Source organism: Mustela nigripes, chromosome 17 (genome assembly GCF_022355385.1).
Source record: "Mustela nigripes isolate SB6536 chromosome 17, MUSNIG.SB6536, whole genome shotgun sequence".
NCBI classification, from domain to species: domain Eukaryota; kingdom Metazoa; phylum Chordata; class Mammalia; order Carnivora; family Mustelidae; genus Mustela; species Mustela nigripes.
In genome coordinates this window covers 59422014-59449723 of record NC_081573.1, presented here as the reverse complement: position 1 = coordinate 59449723, position 27710 = coordinate 59422014, and the positions used below count along the sequence as shown (strand labels likewise).

At 57.4% G+C, this 27710-nt stretch overlaps 3 protein-coding genes across 4 annotated transcripts in view; 1 reads left to right on the top strand and 2 right to left on the bottom strand.

The window, feature by feature from the left end:
- Positions 1-6: 6 nt before the first annotated feature.
- Positions 7-9735, bottom strand: SPATA33 (spermatogenesis associated 33). The gene is made up of 3 exons (XM_059382394.1): positions 9654-9735; positions 9350-9514; positions 7-815 (listed from the first exon to the last, which is right to left on the bottom strand). Exons 1-3 carry the CDS (start codon positions 9688-9690, stop codon positions 610-612), a joined length of 408 nt encoding a protein of 135 aa, XP_059238377.1. The 5' UTR covers positions 9691-9735; the 3' UTR covers positions 7-609.
- A 122-nt stretch (positions 9736-9857) lies between these two features.
- CHMP1A (charged multivesicular body protein 1A) lies at positions 9858-19067 on the top strand. 2 transcript variants are annotated; one of them, XM_059383664.1, is made up of 7 exons: positions 9858-9966; positions 11617-11636; positions 13985-14062; positions 14944-15090; positions 15525-15653; positions 15992-16179; positions 16652-19067. In XM_059383664.1, exons 1-7 carry the CDS (start codon positions 9960-9962, stop codon positions 16671-16673), a joined length of 591 nt encoding a protein of 196 aa, XP_059239647.1. In that variant the 5' UTR covers positions 9858-9959; the 3' UTR covers positions 16674-19067. The 2 variants fall into 2 exon arrangements, with proteins under 2 accessions (XP_059239647.1, XP_059239648.1); XM_059383665.1 differs by lacking the exon at positions 11617-11636 and having other exon boundaries at positions 9867-9966.
- Positions 19068-20526: 1459 nt separating this feature from the next.
- Positions 20527-27710, bottom strand: part of DPEP1 (dipeptidase 1) — a 13006-nt gene continuing 5822 nt past the window's right edge. Inside the window, exons 2-11 of the mRNA XM_059383686.1 lie at positions 27058-27261; positions 23048-23180; positions 22686-22818; positions 22407-22557; positions 22158-22227; positions 21666-21842; positions 21487-21571; positions 21326-21401; positions 20978-21113; positions 20527-20904 (exon numbers count right to left, since the gene is read on the bottom strand). Of these exons, the coding sequence (XP_059239669.1) occupies positions 20737-20904; positions 20978-21113; positions 21326-21401; positions 21487-21571; positions 21666-21842; positions 22158-22227; positions 22407-22557; positions 22686-22818; positions 23048-23180; positions 27058-27161 (1233 nt within the window). The 5' untranslated portion in view covers positions 27162-27261 and the 3' untranslated portion in view covers positions 20527-20736. The remainder of the gene's footprint in view (positions 20905-20977; positions 21114-21325; positions 21402-21486; positions 21572-21665; positions 21843-22157; positions 22228-22406; positions 22558-22685; positions 22819-23047; positions 23181-27057; positions 27262-27710) is intronic.

Here is a 27710-nt window from a genome sequence, read left to right as displayed (position 1 = left end):
AATCAGCAAACTCCACGTATGCCTTTTTCAAAAGTTCTGTCAACCAATCAGTTGCGCCCCACCCAAAACTTGTTTGTACCTGTCTATAAAAACCCAGGACCACCCCAGCCTTGCCCAGCCGGGTGTGCTCAGCTAGCAGGAGCTGCTGACCACCCGCAGGCGCCTGCCTAACAATAAAGAACCTCTTGCGGATTGCATCCAGTGGCAGTGTTGGATTCTTGGGTAAGGGGATCCGCGGGTCTTTCAATTCCACTCGCTGCAACTGCAGAGTCCTTGCACCACGCCCTTCAGAAGTGGACAGCAAGGATTTTAATTGCCCAGCAAGAGCGAGAGATGCTGCCTGCTGCTGGTTCATCGCCCTGCATAGCCAGTGACAACAGAGGTCGTCTAATTCATGGATCACCACAAAGTTCGGTCTCTGAGCCAGAGTCCCTCTTGCCCTCTGCCAAGCTGCCAGCAGCTCTGGGGAAGGTAAGACCAAGTTAGCCACTGAGAGGAATCTCATTTACGGAAGGGGCAACTGCAGCTTCCCAAAGGGCAGGATGGCCCTTCTGCCATCATGGCTGAGACTCCGAGCACAGTGAGCAATGCCAGCTACTCAGTGCTCGTTTATTCTCGGAAATGATAGGCATCTACGGTACTGGGGTTTCTGTGTCGGTAGTAGGGCGTCCATTCAACCTGCTCCTTAATAGTTCTCTGCTCGTCGCTTCCGATGGAACTGTAGCTGGTCAGAGTCTCTCTTGAGGCTCTAGTGATGATGATCTGTGGAATGACAACTGTCTTCTGGCTCGCCTTTACCTTTCCATCAGGGTTCTCTAGAAGGAAGAAAACATCCAGGTATTTAACGTGTCTGTGGAAAAGCTCTTCTACAAGGCGGACAATGCCTATGTTAGGGCCAAAGCAAAAGAATTCGATGTCTGGTTCCGGAAAAGGAGGGCAAGGTCACAAGCAGCCTGAACAGCGAGTGAGCGTTCCGGAGCTCTAACCAGCGAACACGTCAGGCGCGAGGGTAGAGAATACTAGACACTCTTTCAGGGAATAGAAGGGAGACACACTTCCACCATCCACTGTGGAGAGACCGAGCTGCCAGCCAGCTTCTGGGACAGACAAGGAAGGGGACAGAGAGAGAAAAGAAGCAGCAGGTTCTGCCCCAGAGGTGAAGGTTCAGATACAGTTGCCAAAGGATTCTAAATCTGGTTAAAAATAAAACCAAAAAAACCACCTCTCTGTATAGAACCTTATCAATGAATGTGGAATAATTAACGTTTCTCCTTTTAAAAAAAATTTATTTATTTATTTATTTATTTTTTTTTTAAAAGACTTTATTTATTTGACAGGCAGAGATCACAAGCAGGCAGAGAGGCAGACAGAGAGAGGGAGGAGGAAGCAGGCTCCCCGCTGAGCAGAGAGCCCGATTGGGGCTCGATCCCAGGACCCTGGGATCATGACCTGAGCCGAAGGCAGAGGCTTTAACCCACTGAGCCACCCAGGCGCCCCACATTTATTTATTTTAGAGAGCAAGTGTGAGCAGAGGGAGAGGGAGGGAATTCTCAAGCAGACTCCCTGCAGAGCACAGAGCCTAACATGGGGTCAATCCCATGACCCTAAGATCACAACCTGAGCTGAAACCAAGCGTCAGATGCTCAGCTGACTTAGCCACCCAGGTGCCCCAAGAAGTAACATTTCTGGAATCAGCCACAACATTTTAAATTTAAGCTTACAAGGATTGCATAGGACTTGTGAAATGCCAAGTTTGTCAAAAGTTACAAAATACTTAAGCAGAAGTGCTTTCAGGCCTTCCCTGCTGCATCTCCCAGCCACCCCTCAACAGGGCTCCAGGTTGGAGGCTCAGGCCTCTGTTAAAGCCCGACAGAGTGCTCTCTGCACAGGTGTGTTCAGGTAGAGTTCGAGTAATCACACTATCACACAACTGTTCCAAAAATGCTACCATGCTGATCCTGTTGCTTTTCACTGTGCATTGTGCCCCACTTCAAATGCCTGGTGAACTCGGCCGCCTGGGGTCTGATGCTTCGGCCGCCTGGGGTGCAGTTCTCAGTCAGACATCATGGTGAGCCTAGAATAAGGACTGTGAATACCAAGCCACATCACTTCCTGAAGTAAGGCCTCTTATGAGCTCTGTTTTGCAGATGAAGGAACTGGGCACTGAGAGGTCATGTGCTCAAGGCAGCTGGTAGAGGGAGATGCCAGGGCGGGAACTCTGTCCGTCTTCATGGCCACACCCCCAGCTTTGATTGTTTTAACTACCAGTGAATGGCCCATGGCATATACTAGGCACTGAGAGTGTCCTTTTTATTTTTATAAGTCAGTCAAAACCTGCATTTCATATTTTGCATTTAAATTGGGGGTTTCGGGGTGCCTGGGTGGCTCAGTGGGTTAAGCCGCTGCTTTCGGCTCAGGTCATGATCTCAGGGTCCTGGGATCGAGTCCCACATCGGGCTCTCTGCTCCGCGGGGAGCCTGCTTCCTCCTCTCTCTCTCTCTCTCTCTGCCTGCCTCTCTACCTACCTGTGATCTCTCTCTGTCAAATAAATAAATAAAATCTTTTAAAAAAAATAAATTGGGGGTTTCATTTTTTATGTTAACTTACACATTCTTTTATATATTAAGACTAAAAAGCAACAGATACTTGATTTAAAACATAACACACAAGCAAAAATTGCATATGGAAGGATTCTTTTCCTTCCTTCTTTCCTTTCCAGTGAAAAAAGGTGTTCCCCACACCAGACCTATAAAAACTGTTAACAGTTTTACTCTCTCTCTTTAATTTTTGGATTCATGTAGAATTCAAGTAAAGACTGAGGCAAAAATACTAAGTTGTTTTCTTGGTTGTCAAGTCAGTTGTCACAGCATCAGAGTGAAGAAGGTTCTGTCTGTCTGCCAGGTCCTCTGTGCGGTGCGGGCATCATGAACACAGCCCGCACGGGATCGCGGGGCGCGGCTCGGCCGCTCGGCTCTTGCCGTAGGGGCGTCTTCGCATCAGTCCTTCTCACCCCGCCCACTTCCCGGGTTCCGGATGTTCTTACATTTTTATTCTCCCGGGTAGACTTGAGAGTGATTTCCTCCGGTTCCCAAAAGACCTGTGGTGTGTGAGTGTGGTCACCGATTCCATAGATTGAGAACTAACATCTTTACAGTTTGAGGTTCTCTAGTTCAAAACAAGACTTCTTTAATCTTAGAGTTTTAAGACTTCATTTGGGAACAACTATTTTTTTAGGGTTCTTGAGATCAGTACGTGTACTGATTTTCAGTTACTGCTGAACAAATCACTGCAAACTTAGTGGCTGCCTTAGAACAGCACATCCATTTATCATTCAAGTTTCTGTTGGTCCAAAGTCCAACAATCCTGCCCTCAGCCAGGCAGCACCCTCGTCTGGACCTGGGGCCTTAATAGCTCATTCAGGTTGCTAGGTAGAAGTCATTTCTTTATGAGTGAAGGACTAAAGTCCCTACTTTGTTGCTGACTGTTGGCAGGGGGTTGCTCACAGCTCTTTTCATATCAAGACAACTTAAAAAATTGTTTTTAAATTGAAATAATACCTGAGCAGGGACCCTGACATGGCGCTCAATCCCAGGACCCCGGGATCATGACCTGAGCCGAAGGCAGACACTTAACCGGCTTAGACACTCAGGCACACCCCACTTTTACCTTTAAAAAAAAAAAAAAAAAAGATTTACTTATTTGAGAGGGAGGGAGCAAGGGCGCACCAGTGAGAGAGTCCTCAGGCAGACTCCCTGTTGAGGACGGAGCCCTACTTGAGGCTCCATCCCAGGACCCTGAGATCACTACCCAAGCTGATATCGTCAGATGCTTAATTGAGCCACCCAGGTACCGCTGCACTTTTACCTTTTTTGTGTGTATGTGTATGTGTGTTACTATTTTTTTTTTTAATTTCATGTGAAATTCTCACTTTTACCTTTTTTAAAAAGGTTTCTCCAGGGGTGCCTGGGTGGCTCAGTCATTAAGCCCCACATCAGGCTCCTTGCTCAGCGGGGGGTTTGCGTCTCCCTCTCCCTCTCCCTCTGCTTGTGTTCCCTCTCTCGCTGTGTCCATCAAATAAATAAAAGTCTTAAAAATAAATTAAGAAAAAGGTAAAAGGCTTCTCCAGTTAGGTCCAGCTCACCCCGGATAAACTTCATTTTGATTAAGTCAGAACCAACGGATCGCTGACCACATCACAGGAGTGACATCCTGTCTCCTTCACAGGCTCTGCCTGCATTCAGGTGGGAAGGGGATCATACAGGGCTTGTTCACTGGGGTGGGGATCTTGAAATCTTCTCTCCCATATCACTGGACGTCTTTAAGGAAATTGGTATTTCCACCAATAGTATGTCAGGGCACTTGATCTGTTGTGTGGTATACTTTGACTCCTGTTTGCAAATACCTTTTGACTTTACCATTTGTTTATAGAGGGTTTGGAGAGATGTTTTACTTCTCAATGTAGTCAAGTCCTTCAAATATATCTTTGCAATATCTTTACTTGAAGCTTAGAAGGATGGTCCCTACTGAGGACACATACGAAAATATATCCTTTTGCAGTCACTTTTTTTTTTTTTTTTAAAGACTTTATTTGACAGAGATGACAAGTAGGCAGAGGTAGGCAGAGAGTCAGGAGGGAAGTAGGCTCCCCGCCAAGCAGAAAGCCTGATGTGGGGCTCAGTCCCCGGGATCATGACCTGAGCCGAAGGCAAAGGCTTTAACCCACTGAGCCACCTAAGCGCCCCTTGCAGTCACTTTTTAAAAAACATGTATGTCGGGGCGCCTGGGTGGCTCAGTGGATTGAGCCGCTGCCTTCGGCTCAGGTCATGATCTCAGGATCCTCGGATGGAGTCCCGCATCGGGCTCTCTGCTCAGCAGGGAGCCTGCTTCCCTCTATCTCCCTCTCTGCCTGCCTCTCTGTCTGCTTGTGATCTCTGTCAAATAAATAAATAAAATCTTTAAAAAAAAAAAACACATGTATGTATTTGAGAGTGACAAAGAAACCAGGAGCAGAGGGAGAAGCAGACTCCCTGCTGAGCAGGGAGCCCAAAATGGGGCTCAGTCCCAGAACCCTGGGATCATGACCTGAGCTGAAGTCAGATGCATAACTGACTGAGCCACCCATGCACCCCGCATTGATCTAGTATTATACTGGAACTATATTAATTATTATAAATTTTTTAAAAAGCCTTTTAAAAGATTTTTTAAAAAGATTTTAAGTAACCTCTATCTTCAACGTGGGGTTCAAACTCAAAACCCTGAGACCAAGAGTCACACTACAAACTGCAGCAGCCAGGCGCCCCAATTTTGATACATTTTGAAACTTTTAATTTTGAAGCTATAAATTCACAGGAAGTTGCAAAAGTACAGAGAAGTCCCCATAGACCCTCACCCAGTTTGGCTAGCGGTCCCAATGGTAACCTCTTCTGTGACTACAGGGCCATGAAACAAGACACTGATTACGGCACAAGGTGTGTTCTCTGCCATTTTATTCCATATAAACTTCACAAAGATCAAGATACAGAACTGTTTGATCATTACAAAGACCCCCTCTCCCCATACCTTGATAGCAACACCCTCTCCCCCTGCAGCTCCCCACTCCCTGCCTTCACTAACCCCAAGCATGAGACCTTTTGAACTTGGCTTTTTTCACTCAGTATGTTTCTAGTAGCTGATAAATATCCCACAAGTTTCTCTTCTTTTTCAAAAAATTATTGCAAATAAGCACACTCTACTCTTAAAGCATGGAAATACTCAGACAACGTGAAAATAGAACAGTGTCGGGAGTATGCACGCGTGTCACTCGGCTTTGACTGACATTCTGTCACCTTGTTTTGTCTGTCTCAGATTTGCAAGCAAATCTCAGACATAATTTTAGCCATAAATAATGCAATATCAATCTCTATCAAATAAGGATTGAGCATCACCACAAGACCCTTGTTACATCTAAGAAAACTACCGTTGATTCCTTATTATCTAATATCTAATTTGGTTATCTCAAGAATGACTTAGCCCAGGCCCACACTATATTTGGTACCTAGGTCACTCAAATCTCCTTGTACAGCTCTCTCTGCTATGGACTGAATGTTTGTATGCCCCCAAAAGTCACGTGTTGAAGGCCTTGTCCCCAGTGGGATGGTATCTGGAGGTGGGGCCTTTGAGAGGTGAGCAGGCTGAGTTGAGTTCATGAGGGTAGAGCCCCCGTGATGGGATCAGTGTCCTTACAGTAGGAGGAAGAGACCGTGATCCCCTCTCTTCAGGGCAAGAAGGGAGCATCTCAGAAAACCATTCATCGTACCCAGGGTATGGGGTCCTCAGTCCTTAGGGTTTTAACAAATAAATGTCTGTTGTTGAAGCTACCCCTATTTTGTTATAGCAGCCCAAGCTGAGGAGGACACCCTCCTTTTTTTATGCCATTTTTTATTTTTTAATTTTTTAGAGGACAGGAAGGGGCAGAGGGAGAGAGAGAATCTTTTTTTTTTTTTAAGGTTTTATTTATTTATTTGACAGACAGAGATCACAAGTAGGCAGAGAGGCAGGCAGAGAGAGAGGAGGAAGCAGGCTCCCCGCTGAGCAGGGAGCCCGATGCGGGGCTCGATCCCAGGACCCTGAGATCATGACCTGAGCCGAAGGCAGAGACTTAACCCACTGAGCCACCCAGGTGTCCTGGGAGAGAGAGAATCTTAAGCAGACTCCACACCCAACACTGAGCCCAACACAGGGCTCGATCTCAGAACCCTGAGATCATGACCTGAACTGAAATCAAGAGTCAGACGCTCAACAGACTGAGCCACCCCTGCACCATGATGTCATTTATTTGTAGAAAAATTAGGGTCTTTTTTTTTTTTAAAGATTTTATTTATTTGACAGAGAGAGAGACAGTGAGAGAGGGAACACAAGCAGGGGGAGTTGGAGAGGGAGAAGCAGGCTTCCTGCTGAGCAGGGAGCCTGATGCGGGGCTCAATCCCGGGACCCTGGGATCATGACCTGAGCCAAAGGCAGATGCTTAATGACTTGAGCCACTCAGACACCCCTCTTTTTTTTTTTTTAAATAGGATTTCTAGTATTTTGGAACTGGCTGATTGCAGATTTGTGGTGTATTAATCTCTTTACTGTCTGTATACGGACTTCGTAATGCAGTATTTTAAGTATATAGATAAGCAGCAAGACAAGATGCTATGCCCCCATCACAGGGCTCCCACAGTTAAAACCCACAATCAGACCTCATCTCTGGTACTTGGTTAATTGAAGGAAACTCTGGCTTCCCCAAATCCTGCCTTTTCCAAACCTAATAGGGAAATTCTTCAGCTTTAAAACACACCTGTGAGAGAAGACGCCCTTGCCCTAGTTTAGATGTTCTACCCGGCAGACCATGCGTCTCTTTTCCCTTCTGACTGTTGGCTTGTGCTCCTTGCAGGGCCACCGAGACCAGCGACTCGCCTCATTCATGGAGTCTTTCCTGGGTTTACTCAGTCTCTTTGCAGCACAGAATACCGTCGACTATTTTACCTTCTTTCTTTCTTTTCTTTTGAGACACTGTTTTATTCATCACCTTATTTAAGAGTTTCGTTGCATTATAATTTACGCTCCACCTGTTTAAAGCTACCACTCAATGATTTTTAGCAAACTTTCAGAGCCGGACACCATTGCTCCGTTTTAAGAACATACCCATCACCTTCAGAAGATCTCTTCTGCCCCTTTGTGGCTAATCTCTGTTCCCACCCTTAGTCCAGGCTTCCCCTTATGTACATCTGCCTTTTCTGGACATCTCATGTAAACGGCACCATAGTATCTTTGGTCTTTCCATCTGGCTTCTTTCAGTGGGATGTTATGATCTGGGAGCTTGTCCACGGTGCAGCCTGTGTCAGGGGCGTGCTCTGCGTCACTGCTGAGACGTCTCCTCGCACGGAGAAAGCTCTTCGCCTTCCTTCTTGCAAGTCCGTCCTCACTCTAGCTCCATGTCCAGCTTCTCTCCGCCCTCTGAACTGAGGGTGTGACAGACACCGTTGGCGTCTCTCCCCACCCCTGCCCACACCTGCCCTTGCTGACAGAGGTCCAGCCTCAGAATTTTCACCCTGGGGCCCATCCTAGCAATGCTGGGCAGGTGACATCCAGCAGGGGAAGGTTCTGCTCCCAAGAAAAATAGCCTCCCACGGACGGGACAGCTGTCTTGTCTACATGTGACACCGAGAGCGATCCAGCTCTCTGGGGACCGTAGGTACGGAGGGTGACAAAAGTATGCTCAAACAGTCCTTGAAGTCACTGCCCGCTGCTGAGCAAGCCACCCTGAGGGCCGTCCTCCGACCCTTTCCTTGGGGAACACTGAAGCGCCCAGGAAAGCCGCATCTTGTTGGCTGTTCGGTGGCTTCCGGCCAGAAGGCTCCTGATAGACTGGTAGCATTCTCCCAACCTTCTCCCAGGACTCCGGCCCTTCCTGCAGTCTTCCACTCTTAGGCCAAGGTGAGCATCAGGATCGGAAGGCAAGCCTTGCTCCCCAGCCCAACACCCTCCTTGCAAATGGTTTCCTGCCCCTGATGGCCTCACAGGTGCCTCCGTCTGAGCCTGCCCATGCCAGCTCCTCTCTCCCCGCCAGGCCAGCCTTCCTCCCAACATCAACCCGTCAGCTGACTGTCCGTTCTCAAGATCAGTGACACTCACGCCCTGGACCTCCCACATCTCATCCAACAGCAGGATCTGCTGGTTCTACATCCTGGATCCTTTTGGAATTCCTGCTGCCAGCGCCTCATTGGCTCCTGCTCCGTTGCAGCCCTGGGCCTGGGACAGGGCCCCTGCCACTGCCCCAACAGCCTCCACTCTGGGGAAGCCTGTTCCAAGGGACAAACCCCATCACCCCTCCTCGTTTAAACGAGTTTAACAATTCCACGTGCGCAACACCCGTGACAAAACGGAGCAAAGGCTTCTTATTCCGGCTGCGGCCTGTGGCCTCCCCTCCCCCGCATGCAAGGGTCTAGCACCCCGGCCGTTAGCAGAGCGAATGGATAAAGGGAAGCAACCTGCGCAGCCGTTTAACCGCTCTGCCCCCCGACGCCGCGGTCTCTGCATCCGCCAGCCGTGCACGTCCACGGCTGAACGCCGGACCGAAGCGGCCTTCCCGGCTTCCGCTGCGGGGCGCCGCGGGGCGGGAGTGCGCGGTGCGGCGGCGCGCCCCGCAGCCCCCGACGACGCGCCCCGCAGCCCCCGACGACGCGCCCCGCAGCCCCCGACGACGCGCCCCGCAGCCCCCGACGACGCGCCCCGCAGCCCCCGACGACTCGCGTCCTGGAGCCCCGCGGGGAGCGTCCCACCCCGGCGGAATGGGATGTCCGCGGGCTGCGGGCCGGGCACGTCCTACCTTGGACTTCGGATGAAGAAGGCCGCGCTCCCTTGGCGGCCGCTTTCTTCCCCGGGGGGCTCTCCGCGGGCCGGGTCGGAGGCTCCTCGGGCTCCGGGGAGCGCCTGTCCGTCGACCTCCCCCTCGTCCTCGCGCCGGGAGGGCCGCGCGCCCGGGCCGCCTCGCCTGCAACGCACCACGGCCCGTCAGCCGCGATCTCCCGCTCGGCTCGGGCTGCGGCCGGCTCGGGGCCCCGCGCGCTCCCGGCCGAGAAGGCCCCCGCGGCTCCCAGCCCCGCGCCGACGGCGGGCCCGCGCCCCTTTACCTCTCCTGGACTTGGGTTTGCTTTTGGACAGTCCCATAGGGGAGCCCCCCGCCCCCGCCCGCCGCGCGGCCCGGCCCCCGCACCGCCGCCCGCCGCGCGCCTCACAGAGGCCCCCGCGGCCCAGCGGCGCGCGTCGCCACGGCAACGCCCCGCCCGCGGGACCCGCGCCGCGCTCTCGCGAGAGCCGCCGCCCGCCGGAAGTGGGCGGGGACCCGGAAGTTCCCGCGCGGCGGAGCGGGTCGGGGCGGTGGACGCGGCCCGGGGATCCCGTGCGCCCGTTCCTGGGCTGCCGCTGCCGAACCGGCCATGGACGGTAAGAGACCCCGGCCGCCAGGGGAGGGCGGGCCCCCGGACCTCACCCCCTTCCCCCGGACGCCTCCGCGTCCGCCCCCAAACCTCCGGCTCCTGTACCGGCGAGCGGCGGCCTCTGAGGCCCGGGGATGTCCGGCCAGAGGGCGCCGGAGAAGGAGACGGCGGCGGCCCTGTCCCCGAGCACCGCCCGCCGAAGTGCGAGGCGCTCGGGCGAGCAGCCCTGACTGCGCGCCGGGCCCGGCTGCGCGTGGGGGGCGGGAGCCTGCCGCCGGCTCCTCCGGGCGGGGAGGCAGAGCGCCGGCTGCCCAGCCTGGGCCGCGCTCGGGGCACCCGGGGCCAGGAAGGACGGGTGGTCAGGTGAGGCCCTGCGCTTGCCGGCGTGCGTGCGGGCTGGCGTGGCACGCGGAGAGATAAGGGCCCGTCGGCCGGGGAGGGGAGGGACAGCTCCTCAGCCCCACCGGACGCTGGCCTTCCCTCGGCAGCCCCCAGCTCCCTCGGTGGCTTTCCTTTGGCCGGTCAGGTTTCGCCCTAAGAGCTCTTTGCTCCTGCGAGTCCATTCCTGGTGCTCGAGTACCGAGAAGGCCGAGGCAGGGAGGGGCCGGAAGCCGGAGAGCCGGCCACACCTCGCCTGGCTTCCCTGCGGGCGGTACTCTGCCACCTGCGTCCACTTAGCTCGGATCCCCGATTCCACGGCGGCCTTGGCCTGGGCCTGGGCTGGCACAGGGCGTGAGACCCCACCCCCCCACCCCGGCCCCGGGCCAAGGCTCTCAGCTGGGGGCCTGGATTTGCGTTTGTGGACACTCCACTCCGTCTTTGTGGTACAGATGTCGCATCTTCTCTGAACTAGTGTGGTCTAGCTCTCAGAGAAGAGGGACGGGGGCGCCTGAGCCCGATTTGATGGCTCAGACGTGCCAGATGCCATGGAAGGTGGTCTCTGGCTGCGGGCCAGGTCTTTGATAGCACAGGAGTCACCCTCTTGCTACTTTTATCCATTTACTTTTGGGGACAAAAAGTATATAAAATAACAGATTGCCCAATACTGAGCTTTACTAAATTGGGAAAGAATCCCAAGGGCCTTCGTCAGGGTGCCTTAATTTCAAACCCCCGCTCGAGTTTTCACCCAGGGCCACATGCTGTATCCATGACCAGTTTTGTTGGCACACTAATCCTTGAGGACAACCCCCGCCACCCTGGTATTACCTGTAAGGAGTCAGAGGTGAGAGAGCCTCTCCGTTTGCCCTTTGGCTGATGAGGGAGCAGAGCTGGTGCATGAAACTATCTTCTGCCTCCAGTGTGCAGTGGGCCTCCCTGAAGGCGCCATCCGTGCCTGCACCCTGTGCCAGCTCTCTGTGTTGAGGAGGGTCTTAGTGGTCCCATCTGCTTGTTGGACGTGCCGCTTGTCACAGTTGACATCCTCAAACCAGGGGCACCTGGGTGGCTCAGTGGGTTAAAGCCTCTGCCTCTGGCTCAGGTCATGATCCCAGGGTCCTGGGATCGAGCCCTGCATCGGGCTCTCTGCTCAACGGGGAGCCTGCTTCCCCGTCTCTCTCTCTCTGCCTGCTTGTGATCTCTGTCTGTCAAATAAATAAATAAAGTCTTTAAAAAAAAAAAAGAAAGAAAGAAATCCGCAAACTATCTCCTTTCTTTGCAGATACCCTGTTCCAGTTGAAGGTATGTACTGAAGGACCTTTCACGCCAACCCTGTCTTAGTGATCACACTCAGAAGGACAGATTACAAACTGCGTGATTTCTGAACAGTGGCCTTCTGGACTGATGACAAGGGAGAGGTTATTGAGTTGGCTTGATGGCATGTTAAGCCTTGCCTTGTCTTGGGCTGAGCAGAAGCAGGTCACCTGGGCTCGTCCATGAGGGAGTGAGCCTGCTGTCTTTAAGAAACATCTTTAGGAAACTTGGGTATTGGGTGCATCCCTGGGTGTTCCACTAGGCATTGAAGATTGTGGTTTCACATTCCTTACCTTCACGTGGAAGAAGAGTGTTCTGAGCAGCAGAGCAGCCCCTGACGATTAATCCACAGCAGGCTTCTGCTCCTCTTCCGTTGAGTGTCTCCACAGTTAGCCGCCGTGCTTAGTTCTGAAAGGCTGCGCCAGGCTGAGGCACCCACACAGCTGACTAGCTCATCACACTGGCTTTGCAATGGAGAGGAAGGGCCGGGGACACCCGAAGGCCCAGGTGCTTTGTTTGGCAAGCTTCCAGCTTGTGGAAAGTGCTCAGGGCCAGATTCCGGGTTCAGGAAAATCTGGGTTTTTCCCTGAAAGAATGTAAGAGGGAGCACCTGGGGGCTCGGTGGGTTACGTGTCTGCCTTCGGCTCAGATCACGGTCTCCGGGTCCGGGGACCGACTCCCGCACCGGTCCTCCTCCGGCAACACATTCCTCCCCCGACCCCTTCACGTCGCTCGTGCTCTCTGACAAATTAAAAAAAAAAAAAAAACTTTTTAAAAAGGAGCATAGAAGTGTGAGGTAGGTATACAAGAAATCCTTCCTGTGTGACAAAGTCCCAAGTCGGGGGGCACCGAGGGCCAGTGTTGGGTGGTCCTCGCAGGCAGGCAGGGGTTTCTGGCCGAGGAGCCACCGCCCCCGGGAAGCTGTGTGGGCCTCTGGAACGTCAGTCTTGCACTTGGCTTATCTGACATTGCCTGCCGGCTTCCTGGCCAGATGAGGCGTTGTAGGGGGAGCTGTGGGGACCACTCCGACCCAGCCTGGGGGCGTGCACTGCCCGGCAGCCCCTTGCAAACACAGTGTTCTGTGAAGAGAACACGGCGAGGTGGATGTTCATCTGGAACTCTGTGTTACCATTTGGGGTCACCTGAAGCAGATCCTGTCAAGTTTTTTCAGAAAGTTGAAATCCATGGTAAGGGGGCCGGGTGGCTCAGTTGGCTAAGTGTCCATCTCTTGTTTTTGGCTCAGGTCATGATCTCAGGGTCCTGAGTTGGAGCCCCAGGTCGTGCTCCGCGGCCGGCAGGGGCGTCTGTTAAGAGTCTCTCTGCCCCGCCCCCTTGTGCTCGCTCGCTCGCGCTCTCTTCCTCGTGAATAAATCTTTAAAAAGGGAAAGAAAGAGGGGCACCTGGGGGCTCAGTCGTTAAGCGTCTTCCTGGGCTCAGGTCGCCATCCCAGGGTCCCGGGATCAAGTCCGCATCAGGCTCCCTGCTCGGCAGGAAACCACCTTCTGCCTCTGCCCGTGCTCTCACCCAGCAAAGCTCAAGAGTCGGTAGATACGGATTCACGTTTCAACTGTGTCAGTTTCTTCCATGTTTAAATGCGGAGAACCGTGTCTGAAAGGGTCTACCACACTCTCTGTCAAATAAATAAAATCTTTAAGAAAAAAAAAAAAGGAAAGAAAGAAAATCCCTAAGTAATACTGAGTGTGTGAGTTGGCCTTTTTTTTTTTTTTTTTTTAAAGATTTTATTCACTTGAGGGGCGCCTGGGTGGCTCAGTGGGTTAAGCCGCTGCCTTCGGCTCAGGTCATGATCTCAGGGTCCTGGGATCGAGTCCCACATCGGGCTCTCTGCTCAGCGGGGAGTCTGCTTCCTCCTCTCTCTCTCTGTCCACCTCTCTGCCTACTTGTGATCTCTGTCAAATAAATAAATAAAATCTTTAAAAAAAAAAAAAAGATTTTATTCACTTGAGAGACAGAGAGAGCTCATGAGCCGGCGGGGGTTGGGGGGGAGAAGCAGGCTTCCTGCTGAGCGGGGAGCCCACACGGAGCTTAATTACGGGACCCTGGGATCAGGACCTGAGCTGAAGGCTGATGCTTAACCGACTGAGCGGCCCAGGCACCCCTGTGTGAGTTGGCTTTTTAACTTTCCACGCTGGGGGAGCGTTTGGGTTCGGTGTTCTGGGTTAGGACATACTAGGAAACCCCTCACAGCCCTCCCTGTCCCCTCGGAGACCCAGGCCAGGCCCCCTCTCGGCAGTAGGGGCAGGGGATGCTGAGGAGGGCGGGGAGGGTACCCAAGGGCCACCGTGTGTGTCTGACCTGCGTGTCCTGATTCTGCTCAGTTCACAGCCAAGCAGCTGGAGAAGCTGGCCAAGAAGGCGGAGAAGGACTCCAAGGCGGAGCAGGCCAAAGTGAAGAAGGTGAGGCCGCCCCGTGCCCCGGCCGTGCCCCTCGCTTTGTTCTGGTGTCTTCTTTTTGTGGGAGGCGCACCCCATGACTCTGGCCACGGGTGCTCTCTCGGGCCTGCTCAGGGCCTCCGGTGACCCCACTCTGGCTCCCAGCCCACTAAGGGCGTCCAGAGCAAAAGGACCGGGTGTTGCCTTTGCTTTTTTCCTGGAAGGTCCATGCCTTTTCTTTGCTTCCAAAGTTCTGAACACGCATTTTGCACAAATCGTGTGGGACGTGGGCTTCCGTCCCCACCACGCCCAGCCCCTCCCTGGCCTCTTCCTTGTGTAGCCCGTGCCTCAGGCATCAGACTCGGGGCAGAGGGGAGGTGCTGGGGACTTCTGGCTGCTCTCCGTGGGGGCTCTGACAACTGTGACGTAGCTCCCGGGGGTGTTAGGCTTTGGTGACCCTCTCCCCCAAACTGGCACTCCCAGGGCAGAATGGAAACCGGAGGACTGACCCCAGTCTGTTCCTTCGGTTTCCTCCACGGTCTTACTTGCTTGGCGTCAGCCTTCGCCACGGTGGTTTTTGGGAGCGCTTGTAGTGTGGGCGGCTGGAGAGACCAGAGAGGGCGTGTGGCAGGAGGAGAGGGGCTGGAAGGTGGAGAAGGCGGCTGTGTTCCTGTGGCCGGGTCTGCTGTGTAGCACCCAGCGCGGGCTAGTGTGGTATGCTGCCTGGACGCCGCAGTCCTGGACAAGCTGGGGGCCTGGCGTCTCTGCATTCTCACGGAGCTCACAGGCCAAGGGGGCTGCCCCGTGCTAGCAGATCTTGCCCTGGGAAAAGCCAGGAGCAGGTCCCCGATGGTCGGTCACAGTTCCTGCACGTTCTCCCAGCTGGCGCTTCCCCTCAATTCCAGGCTCTTCAGCAGAAGAACGTGGAGTGTGCCCGTGTGTACGCCGAGAACGCCATCCGGAAGAGGAACGAGGGCGTGAACTGGCTCCGCATGGCGTCCCGCGTGGATGCAGTGGCCTCCAAGGTGCAGACGGCCGTGACCATGAAGGGGGTGAGTGCTCGGGCCTTGGTCCCTATGCCACGCAGGCAGGCTCCTGCCAGCAGAGACGAGGAGCCTGGCTGGGCAGGAGGAGCCATGCCGGTCCCCGTGGGTGGTGTCGCAGGGGTTCTGTCTACACTGTGAGGGCGGCACCAAAGGACGAGACAAGGTGTCCTCGGGTTTGTCTTAAGGAGCCGTGGCTTGAGTCTCGTGTCTGTGGTTCAGGTGATAGCATTTTCTGGAGACCTTCCGGAGACCTTCCAAGAACGAGCTTTGCAGCCCCCAGGAGGCCCAGCCTGTCCCGAACAGGGCTTGGCTTGGCCAGGGCTGGAATCCTGTTGGCCCTGGGCGGGGCCTGGGCCTGGGGAGAGTGCTGGGGGCCTGTCCCCTGTGGGTGACATCTCCGTCCTTCAGGTCTGTTGCCTCCTCACTTCCTTCCGTGCCAGGTGACCAAGAACATGGCACAGGTGACAAAAGCCCTGGACAGGGCGCTGAGCACCATGGACCTACAGAAGGTCTCTGCGGTGATGGACAGGTTTGAGCAGCAGGTGCAGAACCTCGACGTGCACACCTCGGTACGTCGCCCATGCTCGGGGCAGGCAGGGCTCTGCCCGGGAGGGGCTCGTGTGGCTGGCCCCCTCTGTGGGAGCTGCCTACAGAGCTCCTGACTCCTGCGGGGTCTGGACCAGTATGTGGAGGCCTGGCAGATACGAGGGAGGCTTGGCGCTGGGGCGTGAGCGTCTCTTCCAGGGTGGTGGTCGGCTCAGCGCCCAGGGGTCTGAGAGTGCTGGAGACAGGGCCTTGGGAAGTAAGGGGTGGTCTAGTGCGGGTGGAGAGAGTGAGCAGGAACCACGTTGAGAGGGTGGCCGGAGGTCCCAGGCCCGCACTCACCTGCCCAGACCGTGACCCCCAGGTGATGGAGGACTCCATGAGCTCGGCCACCACGCTGACCACGCCGCAGGAGCAGGTGGACAGCCTCATCGTGCAGATTGCCGAGGAGAACGGCCTGGAGGTCTTGGACCAGCTCAGCCAGCTGCCTGAGGGCGCATCTGCTGTGGGCGAGAGCTCCGTGCGCAGCCAGGAGGACCAGCTGTCTCGGAGGTGGGCTCAGTGCCCCTGTGCTGGGCTCTTCACCCCATGCTCTGACGCTGGGGCTGTGGGAGATGGCCTCGGGAGTAGAGCTCGTGCGGCAGGCCTTTGGCCCAGGGGTGCTGCTCCTTCCACAGAGGCCTGTAGCTGAGGCCCAGGCCAGATTCTGTCTGGCCGCCTGTGTCCCCTGCCCCTCATTCAGTCCGTGTTGTGTCACCATGCGCTCACGCTTGTCCCGGTTCACTTTAGGAACCCACATGACAGGTGTTTGACTGTGTGGCTGCTCCCCTGGCTCTTCCTACCCTAACCTGATGGCCTTGCGAGGTCGAGCTTTAGAGGGGAGGGTCGTGGCCTGGCGGAGGGGTGAGGGGCCCGTGGCCCCCAGGGCTGGTGTCTTGGATCAGGTGCATGGCGGCTCAGGGGTGGCTCAGGGGCGCCTCTGCCCCTCAGCCTCCCTCACAGCAGCTGTGTTGTTCATTCGCAGGTTGGCCGCCTTGAGAAACTAGCCGAGTCCTCCTGCAGGGCCCTGCGTCCCTGGCCTGGACGTGCAGGAAGGGCCGGGGAGGAGGGCTCCATCTCTCCCCCCACGCCGCTTGCCTTTCTGCACACCCTGCAGTGTGGCCCTTCCCTCCAGGCCTGCGAATGTCCCTCTTAGCGTAGGCGGTGGCTGTGTCCCGGTGGGTGAGTTTGCACAAACTTCTGACTTCCGTGGGGTATTTCTGTAACTCTGGGCTGACCAGCTCGGGGTTCTGCTGGCTCCCCTCCATCCTCCACCCCGTGATAGGGACTAACCAGTGGATGCCATGGGGGCTATGTGGGCCTTCAGACTCTGTGTGACAGCAGATGTGCTGCTAGCGGTCAGCCGACAGGGGTCAGCGCTGCTTCCTGTTGCCTGGCACCTGGAGGCCAGCTGGCTGGGCCCACTCGGGATCCCTGGCGTCAGGCGCCATGCTTCAAGTCCAGGCATGCCCTTCCAGGGGTCCCCACCCTCTGGAAAGCCTGGGGCCCCAAGGGGTGTGCTCTGTGTCTTGTAGGAACTCAGGAGTGCACTGAGGTCCTTCCCAGTAAGGAGCTGGCGGTCTCCCACTCCCACTTGGGGTGCTGCGTCTGTGTCACTCTCTTCTGTACTGTAAATAACAGGTGCCTCCCCCCAACCTGGAAGCCAGAGGGGCCGGCTGGAGTGCGCACACTCGGAGAGATGCCCCCAGCAGGCCAGCTTTGGGAGGCCCCGAGGCAGCGCAGCCCAGCGGCTCGCAGCAGCTCCTCCCGATGAGTTTCTGGGACAGGCAGCACTTTCCATGTTTTTAAGTTCCTGAGGTTTTTCTTTGTTTTCTTGAAGCTTCCAGGGTTTTTTGTTTTGCCAAAATAGAAGGAGCAGACAACAGATGGGGAGCATTGGGTCCAAGCCCGGTTCTTGGTATGAACTGGTGAGAACTCCATGGTTGGTCCTCAAGGGGCCTGGCTCTGTGCACGGCCACCGCCCAGCCAGCCCTTCCCAGAGGTCTCCAGCTGTCCCAGCTGTCCTCACGCCAGTGGTTCTCGTAAACAGAAACTTTGGAGACCTTTACCATGACTCACTGCGTGTGATTCTCCTGGACCTGCTTGTTCCTGGGTGTTCTGTGTGGTCTGTTATGTTGGGGCAGCCTTGATGCTTGAGACGGTGGCGTGAGACCCCAGAGGCCAGGTCGGCGTACTGTCTGGTTTTTCTTCCACAATGCTGGTCTCGCCTTACTCCCTGGCCGTGGTCTCTCGGGGCACCCATGTTCTGGGGGCTCAGAGAAGATCCTCGCTGTCCAGGGGCCCAGTGAGGGCAGAGCTCCGCGGCTGTGGTTCACCAGAGAACACTGGGTGCACTCGCCTATTTCCTAAAATGCTGTTGTGAGTAAACAGATTGATCCCTGAGAGTTTTTCTCCGGCTTTCTTCCGTGGCCTTGGGTAGGGTGGGGAGCCATAGGTGGGCCCCTGATAGGGCTCTCCAGCCCTCAAGTAGGAGGCTGAGGAGGGTCCCTGGAGGAGGGCAGGTCAGGCGGGCCGGCCGCGGGTTGCATGCTCTGGGCTCCACCCCTACAGATGGAGTTAGAGTCTGAACTTAGAAATTTTCTTAACTTTATACCTTGAAATAATTGTAAGCGTACACAGAATTGCAAATTGCATGGTTTCTGTCTACTTCTGTCTGTCAGCGCCCCCACTTTCTAGTCCACCTCTGTGACTGGCCAGGTCACCTTGCAACGCCTCCATTCCTCCAAGCTGGAGCAGCCCCGTTTGCCTTTGTGACCTAGAAGGTCCCTTTTTCGTTTTGTTTTTTTTTTAAGAGGTAGAGTGAGCGCATGAGCGCGAGGCGGGTGCTTGGGCGGAAGGAGAGGAGAGCCGAGAACCCCGCCCGGCTCCACGTCCGGCACAGAGCCTGGCGTGGGGCTCAGTCTCATGATCCCGAGATAGTGACCTGAGCTGAAGTCAAGCATCGGACACTTCTCCAGCCGAGCCCCCGAGACGCCTGAGCGGGAGGCACCCTGACCTGGACACTCGCTGGCCAGTTATTTTATAGACCGCCTTTCCACTCGGGCTGATGGGACTTTTTCACATGATGACATTGAGGTCACAGCTGTTGGCACAAGTCCCACAGAAGTGGCATCGTGTCTTCCTCGCTTCACACCAGGCGCCCCGTGTTGCTGTCTTGTTCGCCTGGGATGGAGTATGGGCCAGGCATCTCCCCTGTGACGCTCCGTTTTCCCCTCTGTTGAGCATCTTGTGGGGAGAAATTTCAGGATTGCAGCATCACCTGGAAACATTGTCATACTTTGCCCCTGATACTCCTTTCCCTTGAGGAATCTTCTTGGTAACAACGTTCGTGGTGATTTCCTATTTGCAGTTCTGTTTCAACAAAGAGATCTCTCTGTTTCCTTACTGCGTTATTTCCATCCGCGTGGGCCTGTGGGTGTTTCCCGCTGTGGGCCCCAGAAACCACACATGGACACCCCACTGGGCCCCAGAAACCACACATTAGCCCTGCTCGGGCTCAGTCTGGCCATCCCCTCCTCACGTGTAACTTCCCTGACAGCAGAAATCAGCCTCCGTGTCCTCCTGGCTTCGCTCATTTGTCTTGCCACGAACCACGGAGGACTGTTGACCGCCCCTCCGAGGGACTGCTTGCTGAGCCGCGGACGGCGCGCGCAGCCCTTCCTCGGGCTCCCGGCGCTTCCCTGTAATGTTCCTGCTCCTCTCGCACGTGCGTGGGCGGTGGTCCCCGTCCTTCATTTGTGAGCCCCGTGGGTGCCCCCTCTGGCCTGGTCTTGAACTGGTTTTCAGACATGTGAAATGTGCCAGGACTCAAGAGTTGGGACCCAATCCTGGCTTGTCCTTGGCTGGGGACAGTCTCCAGCTCCCAGGTCCCTCACACCATGCACAGGCAACGCCGTGCACATCTGCTTGTGCACGGGACCCCTGGTTGTGCACCCCCTGTGGGCCTCATCAGGGAAGAAGTGGGCCCTGGAGGAAGCTTGCCGCAGCCTGGGGAGGGGGTTCGCGCAGCCTCAGGAGGCGTCTCTCGAGGTTGGAACAAGCTCGAGTGAACACGGGAATGAACTGTGGCGGGACACATTGACAGCACACAGCGGTGAGCCCCCTGGGGCCAGGCCAGGCTCTGGGTGGCACCGGCAGCTGTGGCCTCTCTGGGGTGGTTACGGGGTGGTGCACGTGGCAGGATTCGCCGTTCCACTCCTGCAGCCCACCGGAGGGGCCCTTCCCACGGCCTCTGCCAGAAAAGCCCCTGTGGCGGAATGGGGGGCTGTGGGCGGGACCTGGCCAACTCGGGACAGAAACGATCTAACATTAAATCCCTCCAAAGTGATCCACACATCCTCACCAGCGTCCCTCTGGGCACAGCAGACCTGCCTGGGAGTGAGAGGCTGGGACCCTCACGGGCCAAGGGCAGCCAGGCTCAGGTGGCGGCTGCACAGCTGTCCACTGATGTGTGGGCACCTCAGAGCGCAGAGCACCTGGGCAGGGGGTCCCTCCTGCGGTAGTAAAGCCTGTACCTGTCCAGGCGCAGTGTTCGTAGAGGCTCCAGCCTAAAACAGGGGAGCAGGGCCGAGGGGTGAGCTGTGGGCACACAGGTGGCATGAGGGTGGGCACACGTGTGTGCATCGTGGTGTGGGGTGTGTGGGGGAGGGGCAACTGCAGCCTCCATGGTGTTTTCAGAGATGGAGGCCGTGCCCAGGCTGTGCCCTTTCTGACCCGGCTCTCCCAGGACCCAGGTGCTGCTGTGTCTGGAGGTCCAGCCTGGGACCATTTTTACAGAATTTGCCCTTGGGTGCCCAGGAGACCCCCTCCAGGGCCGGGGTGCTGAGGACACACACCCTCTTGACTCAGAAGGGTCTTTGCCTTTATTGATGGTCGTGTTGCCTGTGGCGTGTCTGGGTCAGGCCTGCCCACAGCTGTCCGCCCTCCCAGGTACGTGCTCTGGAGAGGCCAGGCTTTGTGCGTGGGGGGCGGCTCCCTGGCATCTCCCTGCTCCGGTGGCCACGGTCTCCCCAGAGCTGTAGGAGCCCCTGAGGTCCAGACCCCAGGGTATCACAGAAGACACAGGCCAAGGAGGATGGTGCTGAGGGACGCCAGCAGGGCCCCCGGCGGAGGGTGGAAGCTGGGAGCCTCTGAGTAGCCGTATGTCGTCCTGCAGGAACCCTGCAGCTCGCCCAGGGGGATGGGCACCTCCTCAGGGGTTCCCGCGTGGTCGCTCACCTGGGGAAAGACATGGGGGGCTGCAGGCCTTCATGCCTGCACGGAAGGCTGACTCGGCAGCGACCGTCCTCACCTGTTCCACGGCCTCAAAGACCCTGAGCAGGTTGTCGGCCAGCGCGCCCCTGACCTCTGCCTCTGTCCACCGCCTCCTGAGCAGCTCGGCCACCAGGTCTGGGTACTTGGACACGTCCTCAAGCCCCGAGGGGAGCCTGAGGTGAGGACAGAGAGAACCAGGCTCTGCATTCCAGGGTCAGGGCCTTGACCCGCCACCCCCCCACAGATCAGAGCTTCCCACGCCTTGAGAGGGAGACATGCCCGGCTTCTCTGCAGTCACTTTCTAGCTTCAGCCCCTCATAACATGTTGGGGGGGGGGGGGCTGACCCTCCTGGCTCCTCTACAGGACCCCGGCCTTGCCCCTTACCTGGAGACACCGTCATAGTCCCCACCAAAGCCCACAGCTCCGGCTCCAGCCACCTTCTTGATGTGGTCCAGATGGTCTGCCAAAGAAGGCAGTGGGTGTGGGTCCCAGCAGCCGCCCTCGACCGCCCCCCCCCACTGCTGTGGCCGCTCACGTCCACCTACCTGCTACCTGGGACAGGGTGGCCTGCTGTTGGCAGGAGACGTAGTCGTTGTAGAAGTTCACCATCACCAGGCTGCCTGTCTGGTTCTGCTCAGAAGAAGGGGACAGCGGTGGGTGCGGGAGGGGCGCCGCAGCCGCGGGAGCAGGCCAGACCCCCGCGCCCTGGCCCGCAGTCCCTCACCACCAGCTGGAGCACGTCATCCGGCACATTGCGCCGGTGTCTGCACAGGCTGTAGGCTGAGGAGTGGCTGAAGATGATGGGAGCCTTGGACAGACGCAGGGCAGCCTTCATGGTGGCCACGGACACGTGGGCCAGGTCGATGATGACACCCAGTCGGTTCATTTCCCTCACCACGCTCTGCATGGACACGGCCGCGGAGGCCAGCAAGGCTGCACTGAGCACACTGGTGTTTGCGCGGCCCTCTGGGGCTCGCCGCAGCTCCCCTGACAAGTCTGGGCATTGGGCGTGGGATTGGGCAGGTTACCGGGCTGGGCCAGGTGCTTGTGAACTCTTCGGGGACGGGGGGTGACCTGCAGGTTCCGGCATGTGCCCACCCGGGGACAACCCCTGCCAGCTCCAGCTGATTATAAGCCGAGGGCCCGAGACACGACACCCTGTCTGCTGGGTCACTTCTCCAAGGGGACTGTGGTCCCTGCCGAATGCCCCCCTCACCTGGCCAAACTCTGACAGGCCTTGGCTCTGGGCCTGATCCTCTCCGGTGTCCACGAGCCAGTTGTCAGCCCTGGGAAAGGGGACAGCAGGTGTCCCAGGGGCAGAGTGGTCATCCTGGTCTGCCCATGTCCCAGACACCGCCCGATCCCCACCCCAGGACAGGTAGGTACAGGAGGAGGGGAGGGCTTGTGTTGGACCCCGGGCCCAGGACCCTCCCGCACGGTGCAGGCCATTCCTGGGGGCCCTTACCAGGGCGTGTTGCAGCTGTGGGTGAGGGTCAGGTAGCGCATGCCCAGGTGGTAGAGAGCCCGCAGGACGCCCAGGCTGCTGTCAATGGAGTGGCCACCCTCCACGCCGATGAGACTGGCTACCCTCCCCTCCTGGAAGGCCTGCCGGATGCCTGCGAGGATAGCCAGCTGGGGGCAGCCCAGGGTGTCCCGGGGCTTCCAAAGAGGGCACCCCTGAGCGGCACCGGGCTGGGGTGGAGAGGAGCAGGGGCTCCAGGGGGCGGGCTGCACCGGCACCCACCTGTGCTGTTGGTGACACACACGAAGGTCTCGGGGTACATGTGGCACATGCGGTGGATGACGTCGATCTGCTCCAGGATCCTCCTCACGGCGTCCTTGTTCTGGGTGTCGCAGGGGGTGTATGCAGACCAGAACTGGGGGCCCAGGGGAGAGGGGCGGGGCACTGAGGTTCTGGGCCCCTCGCCCAAATGCACGCCGTCCCAATTCCTTCCTGTCTCGGAAGCCCTCCCCTGGCCTGTGTGGCTCGGAGACCCCCTGAAGGCTCGGGGCCCTAAGGTTCCCAGGCATACCCCCCGCAAGTGAGGGCTAGCCCCTTAGCCAGGACCTGGGCAGAGGCCAGTGCGGGGCTGAGCTGAGCCATACCTGGGCCCCCACAAAACCAGCCCTGAGCTTGGGGATGTTGGTGTGGGTCTGGGCGAGGCTTGTCAGGTCGGCCGCCTTCTCCTGGAGCTGGTTGTTGAACATGGTTAGCAGCTGCCATGGAAGGTCGTTGTGCCTGGGGGAGGCCAGAAGAGAGGGTGGGAGGCCAGAAGAGAGGGTGGGAGGCAGGCAGGATGGCCACACAGACTGGAGCCAGCCACAGGGGTGGTACCGGGCTCCTTAGCTAAACCTGCAGGGTAGCTGCTCCCGGAAGCTCCAGCAGGGGACTGGGAGCTGAGAGCGCCTCTGGGGGGGTCTTCCCTCCGAGGATCGTCCCCATGGAAGAGGGAGAAGCAGCCGTGGCAGCAGGGGCAGGGGTTCAGACAGGGCTGGCTGACCCTGGGTAGCTGGGTGCGAGACCCTGACCCTGACTGTCTTCCCAAGTTAGAGATGAAATCCTTGGGGCGCCTGGGTGGCTCAGTGTGTTAAGCCTCTGCCTCCGGCTCAGTTCATGATCCCAGGGTCCTGAGATCGAGCCCCGCATCGGGCTCTCTGCTTGGCAGGAAGCCTGCTTCCCCCTCCCTGCCTGTCTGCCTACTTGTGATTTCTCTCTCTGTGTCAAATAAATAAATAAAATCTTTTTTTTTTTCAAAGATTTTTATTTATTTGACAGAGATCACAAGCAGGCAGAGAGGCAGGCAGAGAGGAGGGGAAGCGGGCTCCCCGCTGAGCAGAGAGCCCGATGCGGGACTCGATCCCAGGACTTTGGGATCATGACCTGAGCCGAAGGCAGAGGCTTTAACCCACTGAGCCACCCAGGCGCCCACAAATAAATAAAATATTAAAAAAAAAAGATGAAATCCTCTCCTTGTTGGGAGGGGTGGGGATGTGGATGTGGCCTGCCTCTGGGGGCCTGGCACCCCCACCCCTTACTCCTGGGGCAGCAGGAGCAGGGCACTGGGACATGGGACCAAGCACGTCCTGATATGCTCCGCAAGGACTGAGGCCCCTCTGAGTTTTCCCAGGAGCCAGTAGGGGTGAGAGCTTGGGAGCGAGAGAGGGGAGGGGGAGTGGGCTGGAACATCAGCAGCTGGTTGGGGCTGCAAAGGCAGAACCCACTGCGGGGGAGGGAGCAGATTGCTTCCTGGACCCAGGAACAAGTTGCAGCCTGAAGGGCAAAAGACCTCTGGGCCGCCAGGTCCCCCTAAGCTCCACATGTGGAAGAGGGTGGGCCAGGGAACTGATGGGAAACGCAGAGTCTCAGGCCCAGCTCAGCCCTGCGCCGTCGGAACCTGCGCTTGAATCGGCCAAGCCTGGACTGCGGGACACCTGTGGGGAAGCCCGAGGTAGATGAGTAACTGCTAGGACCTGGGCCTCGCAGGCCAGCCGCCCCTATTCTCCTGGGGGGTTCCCACCACTAATGCATTCCGATGTGCAGGGTGTGAGCTGGTGGTCAGGACGCTTCTGGGCACCGAGAGGTGGATGGGAAGGTGAACACCAGAGCCCGGATGCCACTGGGTGCTGCCTGGGGCAGGGCTGGGCAGGGCCCCTGGACAGGACTTTACACCCTCCAGCCACCGGCCAGGAACCCTCCAGGAGGGAGGGGCACTTTCACTGGAGCCCAGGGTGGGGAACAGAGGCCACCTTCGCCCTGCGGTCAGCACCGCTGCTCCGGAGCCTGCTGGACCCACCCTCCTTATCTGTGTGGCAGGGGCGGTGTCCCCAGTGGTGATCTGAGGATGCGATCCCTGCTCGAAGGGGGGAGGTGACAGTTCCAAGCACTTAAAGGACAGCTAGGTATTGTAGGAGACTGCTGGTGGCTTGTTATCCATTCTCCACCTTTTCCTTGGTAAGAGCACCTCCTATTTCTTTTAAAAGAGTACTTCCTTGTCAGAGAAAGAGAGCACAGCAGGGGCAGCAGGAGGGTCTCTGCTGAGCTAGGAGTCCGACTGCAGGACTCGATCCCAGAACCCTGGGATCATGATCTGAGCCAAAGGCAGACACTTCATCGACTGACCCACCCAGGTGTCCCCCAAACCCCCTATTTTTAGCAGGGAACATGGCCATTTGAAATAAAGATACTTTCCTGCCGCTTAATAACCGGGTGTGGCCATGTGACTAAGTTCCACCCTTTGGCAGCTTCCAAAAGCTCTGGTTGACAGACAGCTGTTGCTCACTCTTTGCCCTTTCTGTGTCCTTCCTCATTCCTGCTGGCCAGAATGCAGATGTAAAGGCTGGAGCTGGTGCAGCGGCTTTGCACCACGAGGCGACTACGGGAATGATGGCCACCATGTTCCATTACGGAACACCATGCCAAGACTGCCTCTAGATTTCTCTTGCTGAAACCACTTCCTTGGGTCTCTCACCTGCACAAGTAATGCAGGTAGCTAACCCTAACCTATCTGCTAGTATTGGTTTTGGTCCTATCATTCTAGTCTTAACTTGCTAGCTCTTTGGACAATCCCAGATCCCCGAATCCCAGTTCCCTGCATATTCCTGGCTGTCTAGGCTCTTTGATCCATATTATGCCCCCCATACAGGCCTCTGGACCCCCACCCCCTGTGCTCAGACCTCCCTCTCTGTGCCCAGCTACCCTCCTCCAGCCCCTCAGAATGAAGGAGCAGAGCACCTTCCCAGTCTCATACTGTTGGCCTCCTACCAGACAGCAGGGGCTCCATCCAGGGTGGGAGCCCAGGGCAGCAGCTCCTGCACACACTTCTCCATGCTTCATCCCCCACGGAGCACATGTGAGGGGACCCTGGGGCCAGGAAGGAGACACAGGGGAGAAAGCAAGGGCAGAGGCGTGCACACTAGTCTCTGGCGGCCCCTCCCTTCTCTAGGGCTGCCGCAGCTCCCCGGGGCTCCCTTAGAAGGACACAGCCCATTTTCTCTTTTTTACTTGCAGAGTTTTGTGACCGACAAAGCCCAGAGCATCTGCCAAAATCTAACAATGACTGTAACATTCACTGATCACTTACTGGGTGCCAGAGACACATGGGAGCAGTCCTAACATGCCCCTGCCAAGGGTGTGCCAATGCGCCGCCCGTCGCTCTACGGACGGGGCACGGAGGGAAGGGGGGTCTGCGGGGACCGGCGACAGGAAGGGCAGCCAGGGTGGGAAGGCTGGGGTGCGCGCCCAGCTGGCACTGCACACAGGTCAGCAATCCCGGGAGGAGATGGGGGTGGCAGCATGGGTGTGAGGACAAGCAGGGACGGGGGAGCCTGCCTGGAGCATCCAGGGGCATGGGGATGGCCAAGGGTGGCAGGGAGGGGGCTCGGAGGCCAGTGGAGGACTCGGGCCATACTCTGAGCTCAGTGGGAGCCATGGCGGGTGGGGACTTTGAGCCAGAAGGACAGGACTGGAACTCATGTCTCCCAGACTCCCTCTGGCCACAGCATTGAGAGCAGATCTCAGTTGGTGGAAGCCACGACAGTCAGAGTCTCACTGGTGACCCGGTGGAGGTGGACATGGGGGCTGGAAAGGGGTCAGCAGGAATGAGTGGTCCTGGAGCGTGATGCAGTCTCCTCCAGGGGCATGCAGGAGAGGCTCAGAGGGTGGCCAAGAGGCCCAGGAAAGGCCTCCCAGGGGCCTGTGGTAGATGCCACTCTTCCCGCAGCTTCAGGTGAAGACGCGGAGGCCCCAAGAGGAGATATGGCTCCTTGGGCTCTGCGGCTCGTTGGAGGCACACCTGGGGCCAGGCCCCAGCACCTCCAGCCCTCCGCACCCAACACCCACTCCGAGCTGGGATCTGGCCCCTAGGGTGCAGGGGGCGGGATGTCGGGGACCCCAGGAGCTGCTGAGGGCCTGAGGTCTTGGACCTGCTCCATTCCTGCTGACTCTCTGAGGGGCCCTAAGAGACCCCAGAAGAAGCTGAGACCAGCAAAGGGGAAGGGGCACGCCGTGGACGGAGACCCCGAGTCGCAGCAGAGAACGGCTGTCCTCGAGTTAGCGGCGTAAGAGCCGCTGGCCCCCCAGCCCCATCCCCAGCTCTGTCACACGAGTGGTGGCTTACCCGTCGATGACAGGTGTGGCCCGCATGATCTTCTCAGCCTCACCCCGGAACTGGTCTCCGGAGCAGAGGGCCACGAGGGGCCAGAGCCACCAGACCGTCGGCATGCTGCCGTCCGCAGGGTCCTGCCCGCCACGCTGTGGGGCGCCCGTCCAAACCTTGCTGCTGGGGGCACCACAGAGCCCGGCTGCTCTGCAAGGCGCTGCTCTGTGTGCAGAAGAGGAAGCAGAGGTCTTCGGTCGGGTGATCCCGGCCAGGAGCCGTCCACGCCAGGCTCCCGCGTTCAATCAGTAACCAGCACTTTCCTGGGAAGGAGGTGGGCTGGGCCGAGGGAGAGTCCTGGCTCCTGGGTGCTGGGTGTCACTGGCAGCCCAGCCCAGGCATTGTCACAGGCCAATGACCCAGGGGAGCACCCAAGGCTGGTGAAAGGGCAGACTTGGGAGAGTCAACGAGTGTTAACGGTGTCCTCACTCTCACCGCAACCTGCGGACTGACATCTGCAAAGAACTGGGACACCGGTCAGAGTTGCCCTCGTGATGCGACCGGTGTCTGCCCTTACGAGAGCATGAACACAAAGGGTGGCGCCTGGTCCCCACCCCGGGGAGGCTCCCACCACACACAGACCCTAGGGCCGGGGGCCTGCAGCACACAGATGT